General features: G+C 43.1%; 2 protein-coding genes across 2 annotated transcripts; one reads left to right on the top strand and one right to left on the bottom strand.

Annotated features, from left to right (window-relative positions):
* Positions 1–522: 522 nt before the first annotated feature.
* On the bottom strand, positions 523–13472 carry Git (ARF GTPase-activating protein GIT1). The gene is made up of 13 exons (XM_074087332.1): positions 13236–13472; positions 12764–12897; positions 11567–11679; positions 11186–11366; positions 10549–10679; positions 9902–10091; positions 8053–8125; positions 7720–7914; positions 7329–7459; positions 6370–6861; positions 4306–5400; positions 3806–4165; positions 523–3490 (listed from the first exon to the last, which is right to left on the bottom strand). The coding sequence occupies exons 1-13, from the start codon at positions 13297–13299 to the stop codon at positions 3320–3322; spliced, it is 3330 nt and encodes a 1109-aa protein (XP_073943433.1). The 5' UTR covers positions 13300–13472; the 3' UTR covers positions 523–3319.
* A 185-nt stretch (positions 13473–13657) lies between these two features.
* Positions 13658–18458, top strand: Ost48 (dolichyl-diphosphooligosaccharide--protein glycosyltransferase non-catalytic subunit Ost48). Its single transcript, XM_074088337.1, has 7 exons — positions 13658–13864; positions 13965–14203; positions 14859–15101; positions 15762–15905; positions 16286–16447; positions 17077–17307; positions 18183–18458. Exons 1-7 carry the CDS (start codon positions 13729–13731, stop codon positions 18339–18341), a joined length of 1314 nt encoding a protein of 437 aa, XP_073944438.1. The 5' UTR covers positions 13658–13728; the 3' UTR covers positions 18342–18458.
* The last annotated feature ends 1984 nt before the right edge of the window (positions 18459–20442 follow it).

Below are 20442 nucleotides of genomic sequence, written 5' to 3' on the forward strand. Positions count from 1 at the left end.
CATTATTACCCCCCCCCATACCCCACTGCTCTCTGTCCACTACAACTGAAGTACTGGATGCTAAGTACTCGAATCATCATTTTTATCCGTAGCGTGACGAAAATTTCATATGCGTCTTCTTTCTTTAGCAGTATTAGTAAACAGGAAACCATTGGAGCGTCGTGGATAGGTAGAGAATATACGCCAAGTATGTTTAGAGCTTGTTCACACTAGCGTTTTTGCCGGCGCGGTTTATACGCTGCGATATCATCGCGATTATTTTAGCGCCAGCATCGCGCCGCGTGGACACCAACATTATTTACCGTACGTGGTTTAAGTGGCAGGCGGCGAATAATCTCGGATATATCGCAGCGTGCTCGCCGCGTGCTCGCTGCGTACGCCGGCAAAAACGCTAGTGTGAACAAACTCTAAAGGTAGGCGTCCGCTCGTATGCCGGACGTATCCTGTCGATGCGATGCGGACGTATATGATCTTGCGTGTGCGTATGCGTACTACGTGACCAGTGGAGATTAGATTTTTGTGACAATGATAAAGCGTTAGTGCTTTGGTTAGACCAATACAGCCGAATGAGACCCACAGCACTGGGTATGGCACTTCAGTTACATTACAACGAACCAATAACTATATTAAAATGATCTCAATTTTATACATTTTCGATCTAAATAATTATTACTTACTCTAATTCGCCTATACGTAAACTATTAGGTCTGGCGGTTGAATTTTAATCACGGGACTTTACGTAATTCTTGTGGGAATTCTAGATTTACGTAATACGTAATTTTATGTCTTTAGATTTAGCGGTTCCGACAAGAATGGTAAGGACAGAAGGCACTCAGGGCACAATGTTATTTGATTCACTACACGTTGCAGCGTGTTGGCGCGTAGCGACTTTACGCCTTTTATTGGTTCTAGATATTTAAGTAAATAATAATTACTTAGCTCGAACACAACAACTACCTACGTATACGCTATTTGTATACTAAAATGTAAATTAAAAAATAATAAATTTATTTTGTCTAGACTCTACATCGACGTTACGTTGATCTTCGTCCAGTCGTTCCAACAAGTTGTTATAAAACGACATTATAATTTTTAATTTTAATTAATTAATACAATAATAGCCAAATAATGGCCTCCGTCAAATACTAAATCTTACAACTCATATATCACTGGCTCTGCAAAGTTATATTTTGAAAAAATATTTCATAACCTCAGATAATTTACGATATTCACTTTAATTTCAATTAAGTTTACTGACAGACAGACAGACTTTCTCTGTTCCTGGAAATTGTAAAAGTGTTTTCACCTCAATGTACACCTTACATTATAAATTGTTACGAGAAAAAGCAATGTCACTGTTAATGCCAACAATTGTTACAAGTTGTTATTGTAGTTAATTAAAACATCTGAGCCTGTCAAAACTTCATTAGAAAACAGCACTTCAAATGTACATTAAATACTTCGTACGTAACTAACACAACAATCCTTATAAATTAACACTTTTTGTCTTATGTCTTATTAATCTATGAATACTTTGAACTAAACAAAAGTTGTCTATGTCACAGGTTAGGTTGATTTCACAAAAATAAAATAAAATGTAAAAAGTAATACTTTCATGTCTAATAGACGTCGACGTAACGATTAGTATACAACCGATTGTTAGCCTACAATTAATATATCGTTGTCGCGTCGCATTAATCTCAAGATAATGTTAACTAGGAAACAATTTAGAAACAAAAACGCTACGTAAGGTAACGCTACGACCGCGTGCGACCGGCGACGAGGCGAGTTTTATCTGTTACTTGCGTGTGCTCTATGCTGACTACAAGTGAACCTTGGTCGCGATATAACAGAGAAGTGACTAGCTCGTCGCGCCGCCGCTCGCGCGTGTTCGGGGCCCGGCCGTAACAGTTCAACCATTCATCAAATACTTAACATAGTTATAAAAAATACTTGTTTTTACGTTTCTTTCTCTATGACAGTAGGGCATTTATTGCTGGCTATTTAATTGTAACATACATTTATTATTATTACACAGCATTAAGAAGACACAATTTAATTCATACGTAAAGATCACTGTTTGCACGACCTTTATACCTTCTTAATAATTTCCCTTATGTTCATTCGAAGATGAACTTCGTCCGGCAAAGCTACTATCTTCTTCTAGATATTATTCATTTTCAGGTATCCACGTGTGATTTTAACCCTCCTGTCTCGAGAGAGATGCTCAATTGATGAATCATCTACCGAAGTTTATTTGTACATAATAAGCCATAACTGCGTATTATTAGTTCTCAGGAGGTGGAACTAAAAACGGGTTAATCAATCACGTACACATTCACTAGTAATCCTAAGTATACAATCCGCAAATTACACCATTGTTAACGCATTATCTAGCGAGGTGCCGGTTGTCTAGTTATCCTCACAAACTCATTGTATTATTTTTAAACAGGACTCCACAAAGACTGCATGTTTTCGTGCCAGTTTCTTACATACCTAATTACGCACAGTCTATCCCAGTCGTTGTTAAATCCTGTTTAAAAATAACTTTCGTTGTAACACCTGCTAGGGGATGTAAACCATGATTAACTTTGATCTTCCGATATTTCGACGCATGAACATGATCACGGGTAGAAAAGATATACATCCCGTAGCAAATACCTGTTCAGATCTAGTGAATCATGTTGTTCCATCGTATATTGTCGGATAAGTTCGTATTAGTCTCGCTTCCTCAATTAGCTTGAATAAACTTCAGTAAGCTAGTGGAGGTAGCAAGATAAGGTCACAGCTCATTATAGCCACTAGGCACCCGACCAGCACCGCCTCGCCTCGAGCGGTTAGTATTCTTCATATTGATTTGTATGGGCATGCGCTCACTACATCAACTCCGTAGCGTCACCGGATCGCCTCACTCGCGAGGTTGCCACGCGCGGACGGCGAGTTGACCACTCGGTGATGGCCCGCTGCTTGCCGCCATAGTGACTACTAGGAAATTCTACAACTGTCGACAACGAGTGGACGCCGAAAGTCGAGGCGGTGCTGTTCGGGTGCCGGGTGGCTCTAATGAGCTGTGACCTTAAATCCGAACTTTTCCGACAAAATACGATGGTAAAACATTATTAACTACATCTAGACACGCGGCAGTGTATCCAGCCACGAGCCAAGTTCAAAGAATAAGGAACTGGCGACACGTGTGTTGAAAAATTTCAATCTATATAAATAACACTGAATGAAAAACTGGTATAAGTGGTAAGTGTTCTACACAGTCACTGGTATTGTTATAGTAAAATGGTTACACCGTGGTGTAGCGGGGTGTTCGCTAGGAGTCCTGGTGGAAGTGCGTGACGAGCAGTTTGGTGGCGCGCGCGAGGTCGTAGGCGGCGCCGCGCAGCTGCTCCAGCTGGCCGGCGCCCGCGCACGCAGCGCCCAGCGCCGCCGACGCCGCGCGGAGTTGCTCCAGCACTGCCGATAGCGAGCGGTCGGGGCACGTCTGTGAAGGAGAATGGCTTTCAATGCAGCTTCTAAGACCCGGTCCCAGACGGAGCTTTTTGAATAGAATAGAACAGAATAAATTTATTTGGTGTGAAAAAAAAATATTCATGAAATTTTAATCTAAATATAACAGTAGTTAGTAGAGCACCACAATGGATAACACTCAGCAAATGCCGATGCCTGAATTTCTGCAGTCATGGCGCTAGTTTTCAGGGCAAAAAAGAGTGCACCTGGGCGTGTCGCGCGGCGAGGCGCGGCGCGGCGGGCTGGTCGCGGCGGGCCACACCTGGGGCGCGCGTCACGGGGCACTGACCTGCGGGAACAGCTGGAGCAGCGCGCGCACGCCCGCCCGCACCTGGGCGTGTCGCGCGGCGAGGCGCGGCGCGGCGGGCTGGTCGCGGCGGGCCACACCTGGGGCGCGCGTCACGGGGCACTGACCTGCGGGAACAGCTGGAGCAGCGCGCGCACGCCCGCCCGCACCTGGGCGTGTCGCGCGGCGAGGCGCGGCGCGGCGGGCTGGTCGCGGCGGGCCACACCTGGGGCGCGCGTCACGGGGCACTGACCTGCGGGAACAGCTGGAGCAGCGCGCGCACGCCCGCCCGCACCTGGGCGTGTCGCGCGGCGAGGCGCGGCGCGGCGGGCTGGTCGCGGCGGGCCACACCTGGGGCGCGCGTCACGGGGCACTGACCTGCGGGAACAGCTGGAGCAGCGCGCGCACGCCCGCCCGCACCTGGGCGTGTCGCGCGGCGAGGCGCGGCGCGGCGGGCTGGTCGCGGCGGGCCACACCTGGGGCGCGCGTCACGGGGCACTGACCTGCGGGAACAGCTGGAGCAGCGCGCGCACGCCCGCCCGCACCTGGGCGTGTCGCGCGGCGAGGCGCGGCGCGGCGGGCTGGTCGCGGCGGGCCACACCTGGGGCGCGCGTCACGGGGCACTGACCTGCGGGAACAGCTGGAGCAGCGCGCGCACGCCCGCCCGCACCTGGGCGTGTCGCGCGGCGAGGCGCGGCGCGGCGGGCTGGTCGCGGCGGGCCACACCTGGGGCGCGCGTCACGGGGCACTGACCTGCGGGAACAGCTGGAGCAGCGCGCGCACGCCCGCCCGCACCTGGGCGTGTCGCGCGGCGAGGCGCGGCGCGGCGGGCTGGTCGCGGCGGGGGCGCGCGTCACGGGGCCTGACCTGGCGCGCGTCACGGCCGCCGCCCTGCCGGTGCGCGGCTCGGCGCGGCGGGCGGCGCGGCGCCCGCCGCACCCTGCGGTCAGCTGCAGCGCGCGCACGGCCCGCACCTGGGCGTGTCGCGCGGGAGGCGCGGCGCGGCGGGCTGGTCGCGGCGGGCCACGCGCGCGCGTCACGGGGCACTGACCTGCGGGAACAGCTGGAGCAGCGCGCGCACGCCCGCGCACCTGGCGTGTCGCGCGGCGAGGCGCGGCGCGCGTGGTCGCGCGGCCACACCTGGGGCGGCTGGTCGCTGCCTGCGGGAACACTGGGGCGCGCGTCACGGCCCTGACCTCGGGCGCAGCTGGCTGGTCGCGCGGGCACGGGGCGCCACGCACTGACGCGGGAACAGCTCGGCGCGCACGCCGGCGCGGCGGCGAGGCGCGGCGCGGCGGGCCCCACCCTGGGGCGCGCGTCACGGGGCACTGACCTGCGGGAACAGCTGGAGCAGCGCGCGCACGCCCGCCCGCACCGCGCCGAGGCGCGGCGCGGCGGGCTGGTCGCGGCGCAGGGGCGGCGTGGGGCTGCGAACAGCTCAGCGCGCGCACGCCCAAATTGTCGGATGGCGCGCGTGGCGGGTCCGGCCCACCCTGGGGCGGCGTCAGGCGACCGGGAGCACGCGCACGCCTCCGCACCTGGCGTGCAGCGACCGGCTCCCGGCTCGACATTGTCGTCACTGGACAAAACTGCGTAACCTATCAGCCGCGCATACGCAGAATGCGTTCATAATAGACAAATGGCTTTAAAAATGGGCGACAACACTACGGAGCGTTCTCAACGCCTCATTTCTGTATGAATGCGTGCGCTGAATTTTGATGTCGTTTTCGATTATTTTTTGAAGTCCTTAAAAGGGCTTTTAACCTCGTAACTAAAATGAATATTTCGAACTAAATCATGTTTCCTAATTATTGTTTTATTTTGTAATTATAGATATTTAATACATGAAAAAAAATTTGGTTATCAGATATTTGATAGTTAAAGCTCCGCGTGACGTCACACGGTGCGATATTTTTAGCACAATGTGACGTCACGGGCCCCCCCACACTTTGAAGCGCTTCATTAGGGTTCTGTACCTCGAATGGAAAAAATTGAACCCTTATAGGATCACTTTATTGTCCGTCGTCCATCCGTCTGTCAAGACCTTTTTCTCAGGAACGCATGGAGGTATCAAGGCACCGAATTCCGTACAAATTATTAAAAAAAATAAAAAAAAATATTTTTATTATATGATGTATCTAAAAATTTATGCTTTTCGCAATGTTTAGACGTTGCTTCATACCAAATTTCAAGATTCTGAGTTCACAGGAACCCTGTAGGTTTTGATTCCCTTGCGAGTGTCGAAAATTTGCAGCATAAACGGCTGTGTTTTTTGATTGCGTTGGCTTAGAAGTTTGATTTTTTCACAGCTCCAAGGGACAGTAAACCTGAGTATTTGATATAAATTTCAACTTGATACCTCCACGCGTTCCTGAGAAAAAGGGTCCAATCAATTGAAGTGGTAACATAATTTTAGTTTCTACTGACTTATTGAATCACTAGTTTACATATTAAGTCACCACACCATACTTTAATATCTTTCAAATTTAAGTTAGTTGTCAAACTACGAGTCTTAGAGCGTCTACCAACTACAAGCGTCTAAAATTAGTATAATTAATGATTAGTACCTGGTGTTTAGTAACGTGCCAGTTATTCTTTGGTCCCTCCCTAGCCTCAAACATACTGACCGGTCGCTGGGAGCTCTTGAGGGCTTGCTTTAAGTCCGCCTCCTCAGAGCTCAGTGTCAACTGATCGGTTTCCAGGCTTCTGCCTCTCTCTGGGGGTTTACTCGCGCTGTCTAAGCCGTTACTCGATACATTATCCGTTATTGAGGTCTGAGAAGTTAAGCTGTTATTGTCTTCGACGCTGCTAGTTGTTTTGAGGACGCTGTTTTCTTTCGTCAATTGTTCCACTATAGTCTGTAGGTCTTTGAGTTGGTTTTTTAGTTCGGTGATGGTGGAGTCCCTGCTGTCGAGTTCTTTCTTGAGGGAGTCGACGTCGCCCCCTCTGAGGGGGGGCGAGTGGGCAGGGCGGAGGTCGGAGAAGGCGGAATGTTCGATGGGTAACGATGCGTTGTACGTGGATGACACTGTCTCGCCGGCGCGGGGGTCTATGCTCATCTGTACAAATATTTTAAACATGCATTTTGCTGACTGTTTCAAGTTATTAAACAGCAATAGCATTGTAAGAGTTTGTTGGCGACAATTTGGCGATTGTACACAAAAAAGGGCCTAGCTTTCCAGAAATACAAATATTTGTGATCTGTTCCATGAAACTCTTGACCTCATAAATACAAAACTGTTAAAACGATTTCAACGAAAAAGAAGAAATTACAATTTAGTCATAGGAGAGGCGGCCGCTACATTAGCAAAATGATCAGAGCGTTTGTATTCGTTAAAGTATATTCATGAGAGAATTCAATAAAATATTGTCATTGGCTCCACCTGGGGGGATCAATGAGAACTAAATATAAAGATTCGATTAAATTTAACAACTCGACAGCAAACACTTTACCTAAGTTTAAATAAGAAATACCAGATGGCGCTGTGAGCAACAGTCCAGTACGCTATATGGAAATCATATTTACATGGAGGTCGATGGGCGCAAGCGCGGCGTAGTCGTCGTCCGACGCGACGGAGTCGTACAGGGGCTCGTCGTCCGACGCGTGCGACGCGCGCAGCAGCCGGCTCGCGGGCGGCGACAGCACGCCCAGCAACGCTGGACGAACATTAACAATACAGAATACAGTACAGACTAAATAAATTGATGACTATGTGCTTATAAGAAATTCAGAGAATATATAAAAGTGTACGTTTAATGAGCGTTTCTTGACAGGCGATATATCACTAGATGGCATCATTGTCTTGAGGTCCGTTTGACGTTGCAGTCTTGCTTGCCATTGGGTCTTTTAGTTATTTAACCAATCACAAACGAGACACAAATGTCAAAGTTCAGGGGGGGGGGGGGGGGGGCAGTACCGTGCGGCTGCAGCGTGGCGATGTGCTGGCGGCGCGTGGCGTCCAGCAGCGCGTCGCGGCACAGCGCGCCCAGCTCTCCAGCCGACAGCCGCGCCAGCTTCTGCCGGCCCTGGTTGCGCGGCGCCGACAGCGCCGGGTTCACCGGCAGAAACACCACCCCGCAGCGCTCCAGACCCGTGCCGCTCGTTTGCCATACTGTACAAAGACACATTTGTACATCAGGGATGCAGCACAGACCGCGGCCTGCTGTAGATGTACGTGGGGACTTTTCCTTACAACTACTATGAAAAAGTGGATACATAAGTTAGGGAACCGACCGTACAATATACTTACTCGCTTCGGTTTCTCTTCGGTCGATCTCATCGTAAATGTCCATAACTAACTCTTCGAATAAGTGATTCGGCAGCTGAAATAAGAGTTAACATGTAACTAACAACTGCAATTACACCGCAAACAAATATTCTAAAATACCACGACCAGTATGTTTTCATCGCTCCTGTTCGGAAAGTTTAATTTTAATCTCTCCTGTTCGGAAAATTTAATTTTCATGGGTAGATAGCCGGGTGGAAAATTGCGTTTTCATCTCTAGGGTGGAAGTATTTTTTTTGTTCAACCTCCAGTTTTGTATATAAGCTCCTTGGTCGTGTTGTATTTGACTTTGTTTATTGAAGTGACATACATACATCAGATAGAATACAATGTATAGTAAAGAATAAGAAATTTAAACATTTTGATTAGCCAGTTATACAACAGGTCGTGACCAACTCGATTTTTATTTATAGTCAGCCGTGGCAAGTGGCCAGTCGAAAAGGTAGGTACCGTTGGAGGTTGGATATAAGTAAATTCAATTTATTATAGTCGAAATGAAAAGTAGTGTCTAACTCGGGTGAAATTACCCATTTCCCCTCGAACCATTGGCGCTCTCATGAAATGAGTCACTTTCCACCCTTGTTTATCAATCTACTATTAATAAGTATGTTTAAATAGACTCTTGATCTTTTTTACTAGCAAAGATAGATAGTTTAAAAAAATGTCCCCAGAAACAATGACAGTTTTGCGACGTTTTTTTTCATAAAGTCAGTAAGGGCGTGACAAAACTGAATCATAACATTTTTTATAAAAAATTTGGGACATTTTTTTAAACGATCAGAATCGATTGAGCTCTTTTTTTCCAAAATATAAAAAGAAAATGTATACTGGGATCTGGCTCTATGTGACATTATCTTGATTTAAGTGGTAACAGGGAACAAAGTGTTACAAAGACATATACCTGTAATGCAAGTAACAAAGTAGAAAGTAACAAGTATGGAAGTTGTGTGTGTTTATAACGTTTTAAACTTTCGTGATCTTCACTCATAGTCAAAATACCTCGAACAGGACTTACCCATATCAAATATAACTCACGTCTTAAATCGATTTAAGACATGAGTTATCCGGGTCAATATATTTAATATTGTATGAGTGAGTCTCACGGTAGTTTCATGTTCAAAACCGGACTTATCACGCTAAAACACACGAGTAATATTTACCTTCGGACGACCGGATGGCCAAGTTGTTAGAGAACCTGACTACGAAGCTTGAGGTTCCGGGTTCGAATCCCGGCCGGAGCAGATATTTGTATGAATAATACGAATGTTTGTTCTTGGGTCTTGGATGTTTAATATGTATTTAAGTATGTACTTATCTATATAAGCATGTTTATCCGTTGCTTAGTGTCCATAGTACAAGCTTAGCTTAGTTTGGGACTAGGTCAATTGGTGTCAAGTGTCCCATGATATTTATTTATTATTATTATTTATTTACCTCGACGTTTCGACTACATTACAGTGGCCATGGTCACGAGTGGTCGAAACGTCGAGGTAAATATTACTCGTGTGTTTTAGCGTGATAAAGTCCTGTTTGGACTTGGATGAAATTTGGTACGTAAATAGCTGAACGTCTGAAATAACACATTGTCTACTTTTTATCCCGATATTTCCACGGGATACATGTAATATGAATTATCCCATAATCTCAACCGCCAAGTCTAGAGACTCTAAACTTTGTGTGGGTGTTCGTCAACGTAAAAGACCATGATGTAATTTTTGGAAATTCCCATGTAAAAATGTATAATTTAAATTCGACTGTCAGACTGATGGTTTACGCAAATGCAGCTGTAAAGGTTAGTAGTTGATGAACATACGAGCTGAAGCTTTCCCCTCGCGGCCTTGGCGACGTCGGTCATCTCGTGGGCGTCGGTGGCGCGAGGCACGGCGAAGTGCCGTCCGGCGGCGTGGTCCGGCCGCGCGCCGGACACGAACTGGATCAGACGGTCCGTCGCCTCGTACACCAGCTCCGTCATGCGGTCCGCTAGCTCCAAGTGACCGCCTTGTCTGGTACATAGATAAAGTCTGGTCGCGGAGCACGAAGCATTTCGTACAATGACCTTTCAGTATGTGTCTGTTGCTAGCGCGTAAATATTTGTCGTCGCGCTCGCACAGATGAATTTGCACGAATGCGAAATCAAATATTCACGCGCGAGTGACAGAGACAAGTAGTGGTAGTGTTCCGCGACCGTACTTTAGACCCGAAATTTAAAATCTCCAACAGACTTGACTGGCTTTTGAATATTGTTTTTACTGGCATCATCTCCACAATGATACTGATTCACTATTATTACTACACATACAGATATATAACATTGACAGAAAAATAAAAAAAATACCTGTGCCAAGAACCTATGGATAAACCGTTATATTTCCATTGTGCGTTTAATATTGTCAGACTAAACTTTGTAACTAATTAGATATAAACGGGGCTTTATAATGTTGTGTTCAGTGAGATAGTTACTTGGCGGCCATATGCGGCGTGAGGTGGTTGGCGTCCCTCGCGGCGGGGTCGGCGCCCCACGCCGCCAGCAGCTCGGCCTGCGCCGGCTGCCCCGCGCGGCACGCCACGTGCAGGCACGTGCTGCCTTTCTCCTGTAAAACAACGTGTGATGACACTCACCCGCTCACCCGCTGATATAAAGTTAAACTGGGATGGCCGAGCGAGCTGACAAGGAAGGCAACACACAATGAGACTTTTACTCGCAAATTTATACGTGCTGAAGCCATCCGCCATTTTGTTTTATTGACATTTCATCTATGTCAGTCGACTTAACTGCCTTTGGTTTTCTTGGAACTATTTCCGTTATTGTGAAATTTTCATTACATTATTATTTGTTGTTATCCTTTTTGTCGTCTTCTGGTCTAAAGCTATAAAAATAAAGTCCAAAAGTGACAAACATTTTCATTTGCTGTATACACAAGGTCATACCGACAAATTTGTATCGACATATTCCTATACCTATTTTTTATTGCTATGTCTGGTAACATTTTCAGTTGTCAATCTAGTTCGTCTAATTTTGGATTCGAGTATAAGCCCGGCCCTGGTAGTCTGGTCGTGCATAGTGCTGCACCGGCTGCGGCTGCCAGTTAGTAGTTACCGGGTGGTAGTAGTTGGGGTCGGCGCCCTGCGCGAGCAGCCGCATGGCGGTGTCGAGCGAGGCGCTGCGCACGGCGCTGTGCAGCTGGCGGCCCAGCTCGCCCACAGGCTCGTCGCGCCGCGCGCGCAGCACGTATGCCAGCCGAAGGTGCTTCGCCAGGATGAACTCCGACTTTATGGGGCTGCAAGTCAAAAGATTTCGTTAAAAAAAAAATTGTACAAACTTTTTATTGTTTAATTTTTGTTATTTTGTAACCATTAGGCTTGGAAAACTATAAACCATTTAAAAAATAAACTACATCATTAAAATGAAAGAAAAATACATTTATATGTATTATTTCTATAGATAATTCAGCTTATTGTCATGCAAAAAGAAGCTCACTGTAAAGGATCTTTAGCCTGCGGTTTCTTCCTGAGATGCTTGGGTGCCGAAGTGTCCAGCAGCGAGTGCTCCCAGATGCTGTTGACATTCTGTGCTGTCAGCTGTTGGACCATCTGTTAACAATAATGATGTATTGAAAATGAAAATGCATTTTTAATACCACATACATTCTGTAGAAGAATCAGTATCATAATTAAAAATGCAAGCAGTTTGTAGTGGTATATTTGGACAGGTATCTTTCACTGTAATTTGCTGCATAATCTCACATTGTATATTGGTATGGACTGACCCTTAGGAGTAATCTCCACCACTTTAACGTTGTAAATCCTTGCATACTTTATAAAGAACAAATTAACACTAAGAATAACGGTTGAATGTACTTTATAAAGCACAAATTGTTCATTGAATGAAAAATTTTAAGAATGTTGAAATAATATCCAAAATAACAAAGCTTCCAATCTTTAAGTGCCAATTTTTTTTTAAGTTAGGATTCAGAAGATTAAGGGGCTGTTTCACCACCCATTGATTAGTGTTAACTGATGGTTAAGTGTGGTGCCGTCTCCATCTATTTGATCAAAACAAATAGAGACGGCATCACATTTAACCGTCAGTTAACACTAATCAATGGATGGTGAAACAGCCCCTAAGAGTGCAATGTCTGCTCCAATGATATCCATAGTGACTGTAAATTGCTAAATATAATAAAAGTACATTTTTGTTTACAATCATAACATAACCATTGTTTAATTAAACAGCATTTAGTCATACTCTTATAACAACAGGAAAACTGTAATCAACACCAATTCACTATTGTTCCATGAGTTCATAAGGTACCAGTTGATTCACACTATTCCATCAGTAACTTATAATATAATAGTATATAATAGAAGAATGAAAGATTTTTCACCATCATTACCTAGTCTTTCTTTTTTTATATAAATAAAAAATGAACTATTGTGAACTTATTTATTTATTGTAGTATCATTCAATACCTTTAGTTCTGAATTCTGAAATTCATATATATTTTCACAATTCATAATAGACTAAAAAATTTAGAGAACTGTTGTTTTTATGCACAAGAGTTATTATAGCAATCTATAATGGTAATAAAAGCTGTGTTGTTTGTATAAATAAAACAATGTTAGTTAAAACATTGTCTTTTTTACTATGTGAACAGTGTACCGTTCCAAAACTTACAGCCAGTAATGATGGGGGCCAGGAGCCCTGCCGCAGGGACTTAACATGTGATATGTGCCTTCCCATGCTGCGGTGCACACTGCAACACTCTGCACACAGCAGGAGACCACGATTGATAGACGCCCAGGACGGGTCTAAGAAAAAAAATACATTATGAAGAAACATTTTGTTATAAGGTACTACTAGTACCAAAAAACTAGATTATGTCACATATGTTATCGGCCAATACGTGTAGCAGAACTAAATCGTTACAAACAACATTTCCATTCGCCAATTATGTGAATTATACTCCCACAGAATAGGTAGTTCAAGGTAGGAAGTCATGAGACCGCAAAAATATCACTATACATGTCTTTTGAGATTCCAACTACCTACGTTTGTTAAACGAGTGATTGACTGTCTAGACTAGATAAATAGATCTGGCTCCTTAAACAGAAGACCTCATTTCTTAATTGCTATTGCCCTCACTGACCTGAGGCTCCGCAATCGGCGCAAACCTCCACCGCAGAGCGGTGCTTTGACCGCGATATCATCATTCTCACTTATTTTACGGAAGACAGCAGTCTTAAATGTACTGACGGCGTACAAAACTATAATTAAAAACTAGTTAAAGACCACAACTAATCTGATACAAAAATAAAACATTTTACGAAACGTCATGTCAAATCGGATCAAAGCTACCAACCCAACCAACCCAAACGCCAAAATAATATAGTGATGTGCATTAATTTTTCTTTGGTATCACCAATACCAGATTTTACTTTACATAAAATAGTTTACAATATTCACAAAACAGAAAGATATCTTTAGTTTTAGTCACTATTTTTATTTTATTATATTTAAATTTGTATATTGAAATTTAAGAGCCAAATGACACTTCATACTTTATCTAGTTTATGGTTCCACAAGTACACGTCACGAAAATTTTAGTCTGCATAGCGTAGGTTATATTTAGTAATTAGCCGATGAAAATGAAGTTTTCTATTATTCTAGGCGTAATAGCAACCTGTTCTTTGGCTATAGCCGAACAGGAAACCTTAGTGTTAGTTGATAATCTTAACATTAGAGAGACCCACTCTCAATTCTTCAAGTCTCTGCAGGGTAAGTAAATTCTCCCTATACAGTATGATAGATAATAGATAGCCGGTTGTTTTATCCAAAACCTTATAAAACCTAAGTGAAATTGCCTATTTTTTTCAAGATCGTGGCTACACCCTAACTTTCAAGCTCGCCGACGATGCAAACCTCGTCCTTTCAAAGTATGGCGAGTACTTGTACAAGAACTTGATCGTGTTTGCGCCGTCGGTGCTGGAGTTCGGCGGGCAGCTGGACACCGAGGCTGTGACGCGGTTTATCGACGATGGAGGCAACCTGCTCATGGCCGGGAACGCCGTCGCGGGCGACATCTACCGAGAGATTGCTTCAGAGTGCGGTTTTGAGGTAAAATCCAATAAGATTCTTGAACATTACAATAAAATACAATTACTCTTTATTGAACACCAACACAGTAAGCAGTACACAAAACACAAGTAGTATAGAGATTTTTAAGGTTAACAATAAGCACAGCCTTATCACTTCAACAACAACTGCAACAATTTATTGTTTAAGATCAACAAGAGGTCTCTTTGTGGGCAAGTGCACCCTGTATTGCTTCTCCCATATTTTTTTAAGACATTTTAGTTTCTTTTATACTTATTGTGATACACAGCCAGATATAATAGATCTCTCTCTTATTATACTTGTTATATTGTAGCATCTGTTTTTTTTTTCTTTTTTTGGGTTGATTTGCTTTAAGTACCAAATATTCCTTGCCTTTTATTTACTTCATTATGGTTTCTTGTCACGTTTAAGATACTTTATCCCTTTGTATGCTTAAAATACCCATGCAAAATTGAAGGCTTCCTTTATGTTTTTTATTTTTATCTGTTAAATTTGAATTATACAAGGTAGTGGAGGCTAGAATGTAGATTACTTTTTACGTCCCTCATTAAAGGTGTAGTGCACATTTTGATGTACAGAAAATCCTCTACTCACAATATTACTTGATGAAATTTCCTTAACAACTTCCAATCATTATTATCATTTTCATCCCCAGATGGATGAGGAATCAGCTGCAGTCATTGACCACTTCAACTACGATGTGTCGGATGAAGGCGAGCACACTAGAATTGTTGTGTCTCCCAAGAACCTGATCAATGCACCAACCATTGTGGGGGCTCAGAACACACAACCGCTGCTCTTCGAGGGCACCGGCCTCATTCTAGACAAGGACAACAGCCTGGTGCTGCCGATCCTGACTGCTGACAGCACGGCTTACAGTTATAACCCTAAAAGCCAGGTGAGAACAAACTAGCATGAACATAGCTATCATAAGGTGGTGCCGGTGGTGGGTGAGCAAAATAATTGTTTTAAGTCATTGATCTGGACCTCCTTGTGGAGGCGTAATGCCTGATTTAATAAATTATTTAAAAATTTAATTGTGATATTGAGACATTACAGAATGTGTCAGTACCTCAGTATTTTTAAAATCTTTTATTTTGAATTTGTATTGAATGAGTTTGTTTATTGATATGTATCTCTAGTAAATGATAAGTTGTTCTATTTGATTGATTGAAAAAAAAGTGAATAAGTGCATCTTGTTTCTACTGTCTGAGTAATTTTTTTATATTTTTACTATCTATTTATGTAAGTGTATGAATTACCTAGTACGTAGATAATGATACCCATGTGGTGTTGGGTTAAGAATAACACCTCTCCATTTCATCCATGGATGTTGTAACGACTGAGGATATAGGTTAAGGCATACCGTAGGCGACAGGCTAGCAACCTGTCACTATTGTACCGTTTTTATCAAACTTAAAACCTAAAATTGCTATAAGTGGCTCCGAAGCGGTAACGTTTCGTGTGCTCTGCCTACCGCATTCGGGAATATAGGCGTGATGTTTGTGTAGATAATGATGAGCAATTTTTCTCATTGTTGTGCTCAATCCTTTTGCAGGTGAAGGAGTACCCGCACGCCGTGGGCCGCAAGACAGTGCTGATCGCAGCCCTGCAGGCTCGCAACAACGCGCGCATCGTCTTCAGCGGTTCCCTGTACTTCTTCTCCGACGAGGCCTTCAACTCGCCCGTCTCCAAAATTCATGTAAGACTAGTTCTTGTTTTGAGGACAAATAATGCATGAGTGCTGCTTGCCCATGCAAATAATGCATGAGGGCTGTTGCCCTATGTAATGAATAAATCAAATAAGTGTGAGTTCCGAAGAGATTCCAACAACAAATGGGACAAGTCTTCTACCTACTGGCAAAGCTCACACAGTGGTGATGGTTTAACTCTCACCATATGCAAAAGTTAGTTGTCCTAACAGCAGATACAAACACTTTTCTTGTAAGGTTGGCAGAGTCCAACCAAAGTGTCCATAAGGGACTAGCTTGGATGGTTCTTTACTCAATGGCAGTCATCAAGGACTGAAAGCATTCATGCTCTTTGCATACACCTAGTTACAAAAGACTTGACTGTTTGCAGGGCGACAAGATAAAGTCGGACGTGTCGGGCAACAAGGCGCTCGCGGCGCAGCTGAGCGCGTGGGCGTTCGGAGAACGCGGGCGGCTGCGCGTGCGCGACGTGTCACACCGCCGCCACCAAGACGCACGCTCCTCCGACACTTACACCATCACCGACACCGTCGTGAGTATGCAACCTAAAGCATTGCCACAGACAAATCAAAATTATTTACTATAGCATGATTGGCAAGGTTATATAGTGACCTAGGCATCAAATTGGTTGACTGTACAACGTGTTATCAGCGCCGGCCCTGGAGTACAGTAAAAGGAGCGGTTGCTCTAGGCGCCAAATGGCAAGGGGCGCCATCGTCCAGTTTCCAGTGCAAAATGAAATAATTATGGCGCCCTTTGAGAGGCGCGGAAGCAGTGTAGCTCTACCTTGATACGGCTAGAGCCGGCGCTGCGTGTTATTTTTGATTTCCGTTAACATTTAACAGGTCAAATTCAGTTAATTTCTTCAGAACACTAGCAGACTAACTCTTAACTTTAACACATATTTAGCATACGAACTTTAAATATACGTAGTGTATAAGTGATTCCAGGGATTGTGTCTTTCCCAAATATTTATAAGAAAGAAAGAAAAGAGAAAAGATTTATACCGATTAGGTGCAAATCTTAACTTTTTTCATATAAGAGTGGGACAAATGAGTATGCGGTCACCTAACTAAAACTAATTTTAAATACAAAAAAGACGCCAAAAAAAAAAAACCAATCTTAATTTAAAAACACTTCTGTAAATAATGTATTTCTCAGGTGTACAGAATCGAGATTGAAGAGTTGAAGAATGGCAAGTGGCAACCGTTTGACGCCAACGACGTCCAGCTGGAGTTTGTCCGCATTGACCCGTTCATCCGCACCACTCTCAAGAAGAATGCCAACGGTGTCTACGAGGCCGTGTTCAAGGTGCCGGACGTATGGGGAGTGTACCAGTTCAAAGTGGACTATGATAGGATTGGGTACACTAGGCTGTATCATTCTACGCAGGTAAGCTAAATAACAGGAAACTTCTAACTCACAACATTTATTGACATAAAAAAACACACTACATCACAACAAAGACACAGTAAAACATAAATAGAAGAAGAGAGAAGAATTAGAGACTTGTTTGGCTTCACTGAAATTGTGGCCTCCAATACTTACCGCCACTTTTAATGAATAACCAATTGGACTTATATTGTAGTTTATCTCACAGCTTCGATTCTGTGGAAGAATAAAAATTGTTTTATGTAAAAATGTTTTATTAAAAAAAAACTAGGCATTTTCGAAAAAATATTTTTTAGTGCACATCAGCTAAATTTCAAGTCTCTAGCTCCAGTGGTTTACGTACTGCATTATCTGTCAGTCATAGGTTTAATTTACCTATACCTATTGAAAACTGTAGAAATAATAAAATGCTTACCAAGTTTAGTTTTTCATATTAAATAACACAATATGATACACATTAGGCACAAAATACAAGCAAACTGGACATATATAGTAAAACAAAAGCTATAAAAATAGGCAATAAAAAAGAGTACAAAAACATAGTTAAAAAAAGAGGTCTTTGCCAACACCTATCAATCAAAGCTTAGGGCCTACGTAAAAGGCGTATTTTTTTAAGCCCAGACCACGCGCATTGCGTTAACGCACGATTACGGCGGCGTCGAAACTTCTCAATAAGCTGGTAACTGGTGACCAAGGTGACTGAATCTCGTTTGAAGCACGTTAAAAAATATGCCGTGTTCCCTTACTTTTTTTGAATCCTGGTCTTACAAATAAAATATTTACTCAGTGATAGTCTATCGGGTGTATAGCGCGAGCGGCAAGTTCAGCCCATAATGTTTGTGTATATTTTAATTTTTTTTTTTATTTGTCCCCAGGTGTCTGTTCGCCCGCTACAGCACACACAATACGAGCGTTTCATCCCGAGCGCGTATCCGTACTACGTCAGCGCTTTCTCCATGATGATTGGAGTATTCCTCTTCTCCTTCGTTTTCCTTTACTACAAGGAGGATACACCCAAAACCAAGAGCGAGTAACTTTCTCGTTGGAAAATGAGATACTTTACTGTTTCTATAAATGGTAATGTGGTAATCGTGAGTTTGTATTTGTATGAGAATATTATGCTGTATGAGAAATTAAAATTTTAAAATAAAGATGGTTTTTTTATTTTTTTATGTAAGCTGTATCTTCCACGATTTCAGTAGGTACAGTCAAGGGCAAAAATATGACTATTTGAACCACTCAAAATCAAAAATATGTTACCACGCCTTTTTTTTACGTCGGAATAAGTCTGTGGTACCACAAGTGGTACATATTGTTGAAAGGTTAGATAGTCCGTATTATTGCACTCTACTGTACCAGCGTTTATGATATGAGGATCAATGTCAGTGTAGAAGTATAGAAATTTGCAGTTTGATACATTAGTTACCGAGCCCGTACACACAAAATATCATTAAAAGACTTCACACAAATTCTCGTGGAAACTAGTTCGTAGAAATTAGAAATAGAAATCCTTCCTTTAGACTCTTTTTAGACTGAACATGAAAAAAAAATCACAAGTGAAGATGAATTAAACTGGAAATTTTATATTGAACGCTGCAATAATTGACAATCCCTGTTCATCTGTTGTCTTGAACGCATCGTTATAAAAATGGCAATGGCATGTCATACATGGCTATAAGAATTTAATTTGGTTAAAAAGGCCATAATTCATGCATTTTTTACTACAAAGATTATTTATTTCACAACTACGCTTTAATATAGTGCCAAGTAAATATATAAATTCATGACAACGTGTAAACTTTGCGGGTAATTACTGTGATTCGTGTAGGCAGTGTATTGGTGTCCCCATATTTTATAAATATCGATAGTTTGTATTGTTCCGCGCCCAATATTATATTAAATAGCTGTATCGGGTGAATGTCGAGTGCCGTGACCTGTTGAACCTCGGAGGGGCTGCAACAGTGATGTGTTTACAACTGTAACCGTTCCGTGAGTATGATGTCATTGTAGTGGCTGCCATAAAAAACTGTGTTGGCTTGGTGCCCACCCGTTTTCCTCTGAACACGACAATTCTGATACAGATTCGCGAATATATCCACGCGGAAAAAGCGCAATGAACCTCTAGGTTATAGACGTTTTGTCCCAGTTAAATATGTAGATGAGACAGTCACTGATCAAGTGACTTGGGTGATGTTTCCCTCACAAGTTTTGCTTTCAAACAGTGAAAAGAGGAGTGAGTAATAAAGTGATTGTTTATTAACAAAAGTCGTGTTTATATTAATTCATTTGAATGGGTGGCCTTTAGTGCAGAGCCTTACTGGAGGTTGGTCCTATTAATCCTTGGTAAATAATTCTAATTCATTTGTTTTGTACTTGGTAACCTCTAAGTGGTGCACTCAGAAACGCTTTGCTCTAATATCTTAGACTTATTACATTAAAAAAAAGTGTATATTAATATTTCTCCAATGACTGACTTAAAGTAGATTAAATTTATGTATCAGAGTATGACAGTTAGCAGCTAGGTAAGATACAGCAGTGATAATGAGTTAACAAGTCAATTGGGTGGGTTAATCTATTAATTATATGCTAACTTGTTGCATGTGGTGGCTTTGACCTATATTCTGTTTATGATGTTGTTTTACTTTATCTATGCAACTACTGGCAATCAGTGGATTTCTTTGTATGAACTTAGTGTGTTGCTTGCACTTGAAATGTTCATAGAGCAGTGTGGATTACTGTCTAATAAGATAAGTCAACGGGTCTCTTACTCCACCCTGTAAATAAAATTGTATGACGTTGGAATATCTGATTTAGGATCCATATTTAAAATGGTTAATTGAATGTCTTACAAATTCATATACTGGCCTTTGGCCCTGAGGGGTTACTTTGGCCTTTGGATATAACTTGGTCCTGGTTTTATTATTCTTTGAGAATATGGCTCTCTGCCATGTGGTTGATGTTAATTGATCAATCACATTTTTATATTTTTATTTTATGTTTTCATGTGGTTTTCAATAGTTTTCATATAGGCCAAAGTAACCTGAAATGGATCAAAGTACCCCAACCTTATGGTACTGCTTGACCCACAGACTCGTCAAAATATAACATTATTTTCTTGATTTTGACAATGTTTGG

Source organism: Choristoneura fumiferana, chromosome 5 (assembly GCF_025370935.1).
Source record: "Choristoneura fumiferana chromosome 5, NRCan_CFum_1, whole genome shotgun sequence".
In the NCBI taxonomy this organism is placed as follows: domain Eukaryota; kingdom Metazoa; phylum Arthropoda; class Insecta; order Lepidoptera; family Tortricidae; genus Choristoneura; species Choristoneura fumiferana.

Bases quoted from the DNA above. Each gene is read 5' to 3' on its own strand.
- Git (XM_074087332.1), bottom strand. From the start codon at position 13,299: ATGATGATATCGCGGTCAAAGCACCGCTCTGCGGTGGAGGTTTGCGCC. The intron at 11,367-11,566 runs GTGAGCTTCTTT...TTTGACTTGCAG, and splicing joins CAGGCTAAAGATCCTTTACA to CCCCATAAAGTCGGAGTTCA. The intron at 5,401-6,369 runs GTACTAATCATT...CGCGGCTGATAG, and splicing joins GGCACGTTACTAAACACCAG to GTTACGCAGTTTTGTCCAGT.
- Ost48 (XM_074088337.1), top strand. From the start codon at position 13,729: ATGAAAATGAAGTTTTCTATTATTCTAGGCGTAATAGCAACCTGTTCT. The intron at 15,102-15,761 runs GTGAGAACAAAC...ATCCTTTTGCAG, and splicing joins GTTATAACCCTAAAAGCCAG to GTGAAGGAGTACCCGCACGC. The intron at 17,308-18,182 runs GTAAGCTAAATA...ATTTGTCCCCAG, and splicing joins GGCTGTATCATTCTACGCAG to GTGTCTGTTCGCCCGCTACA.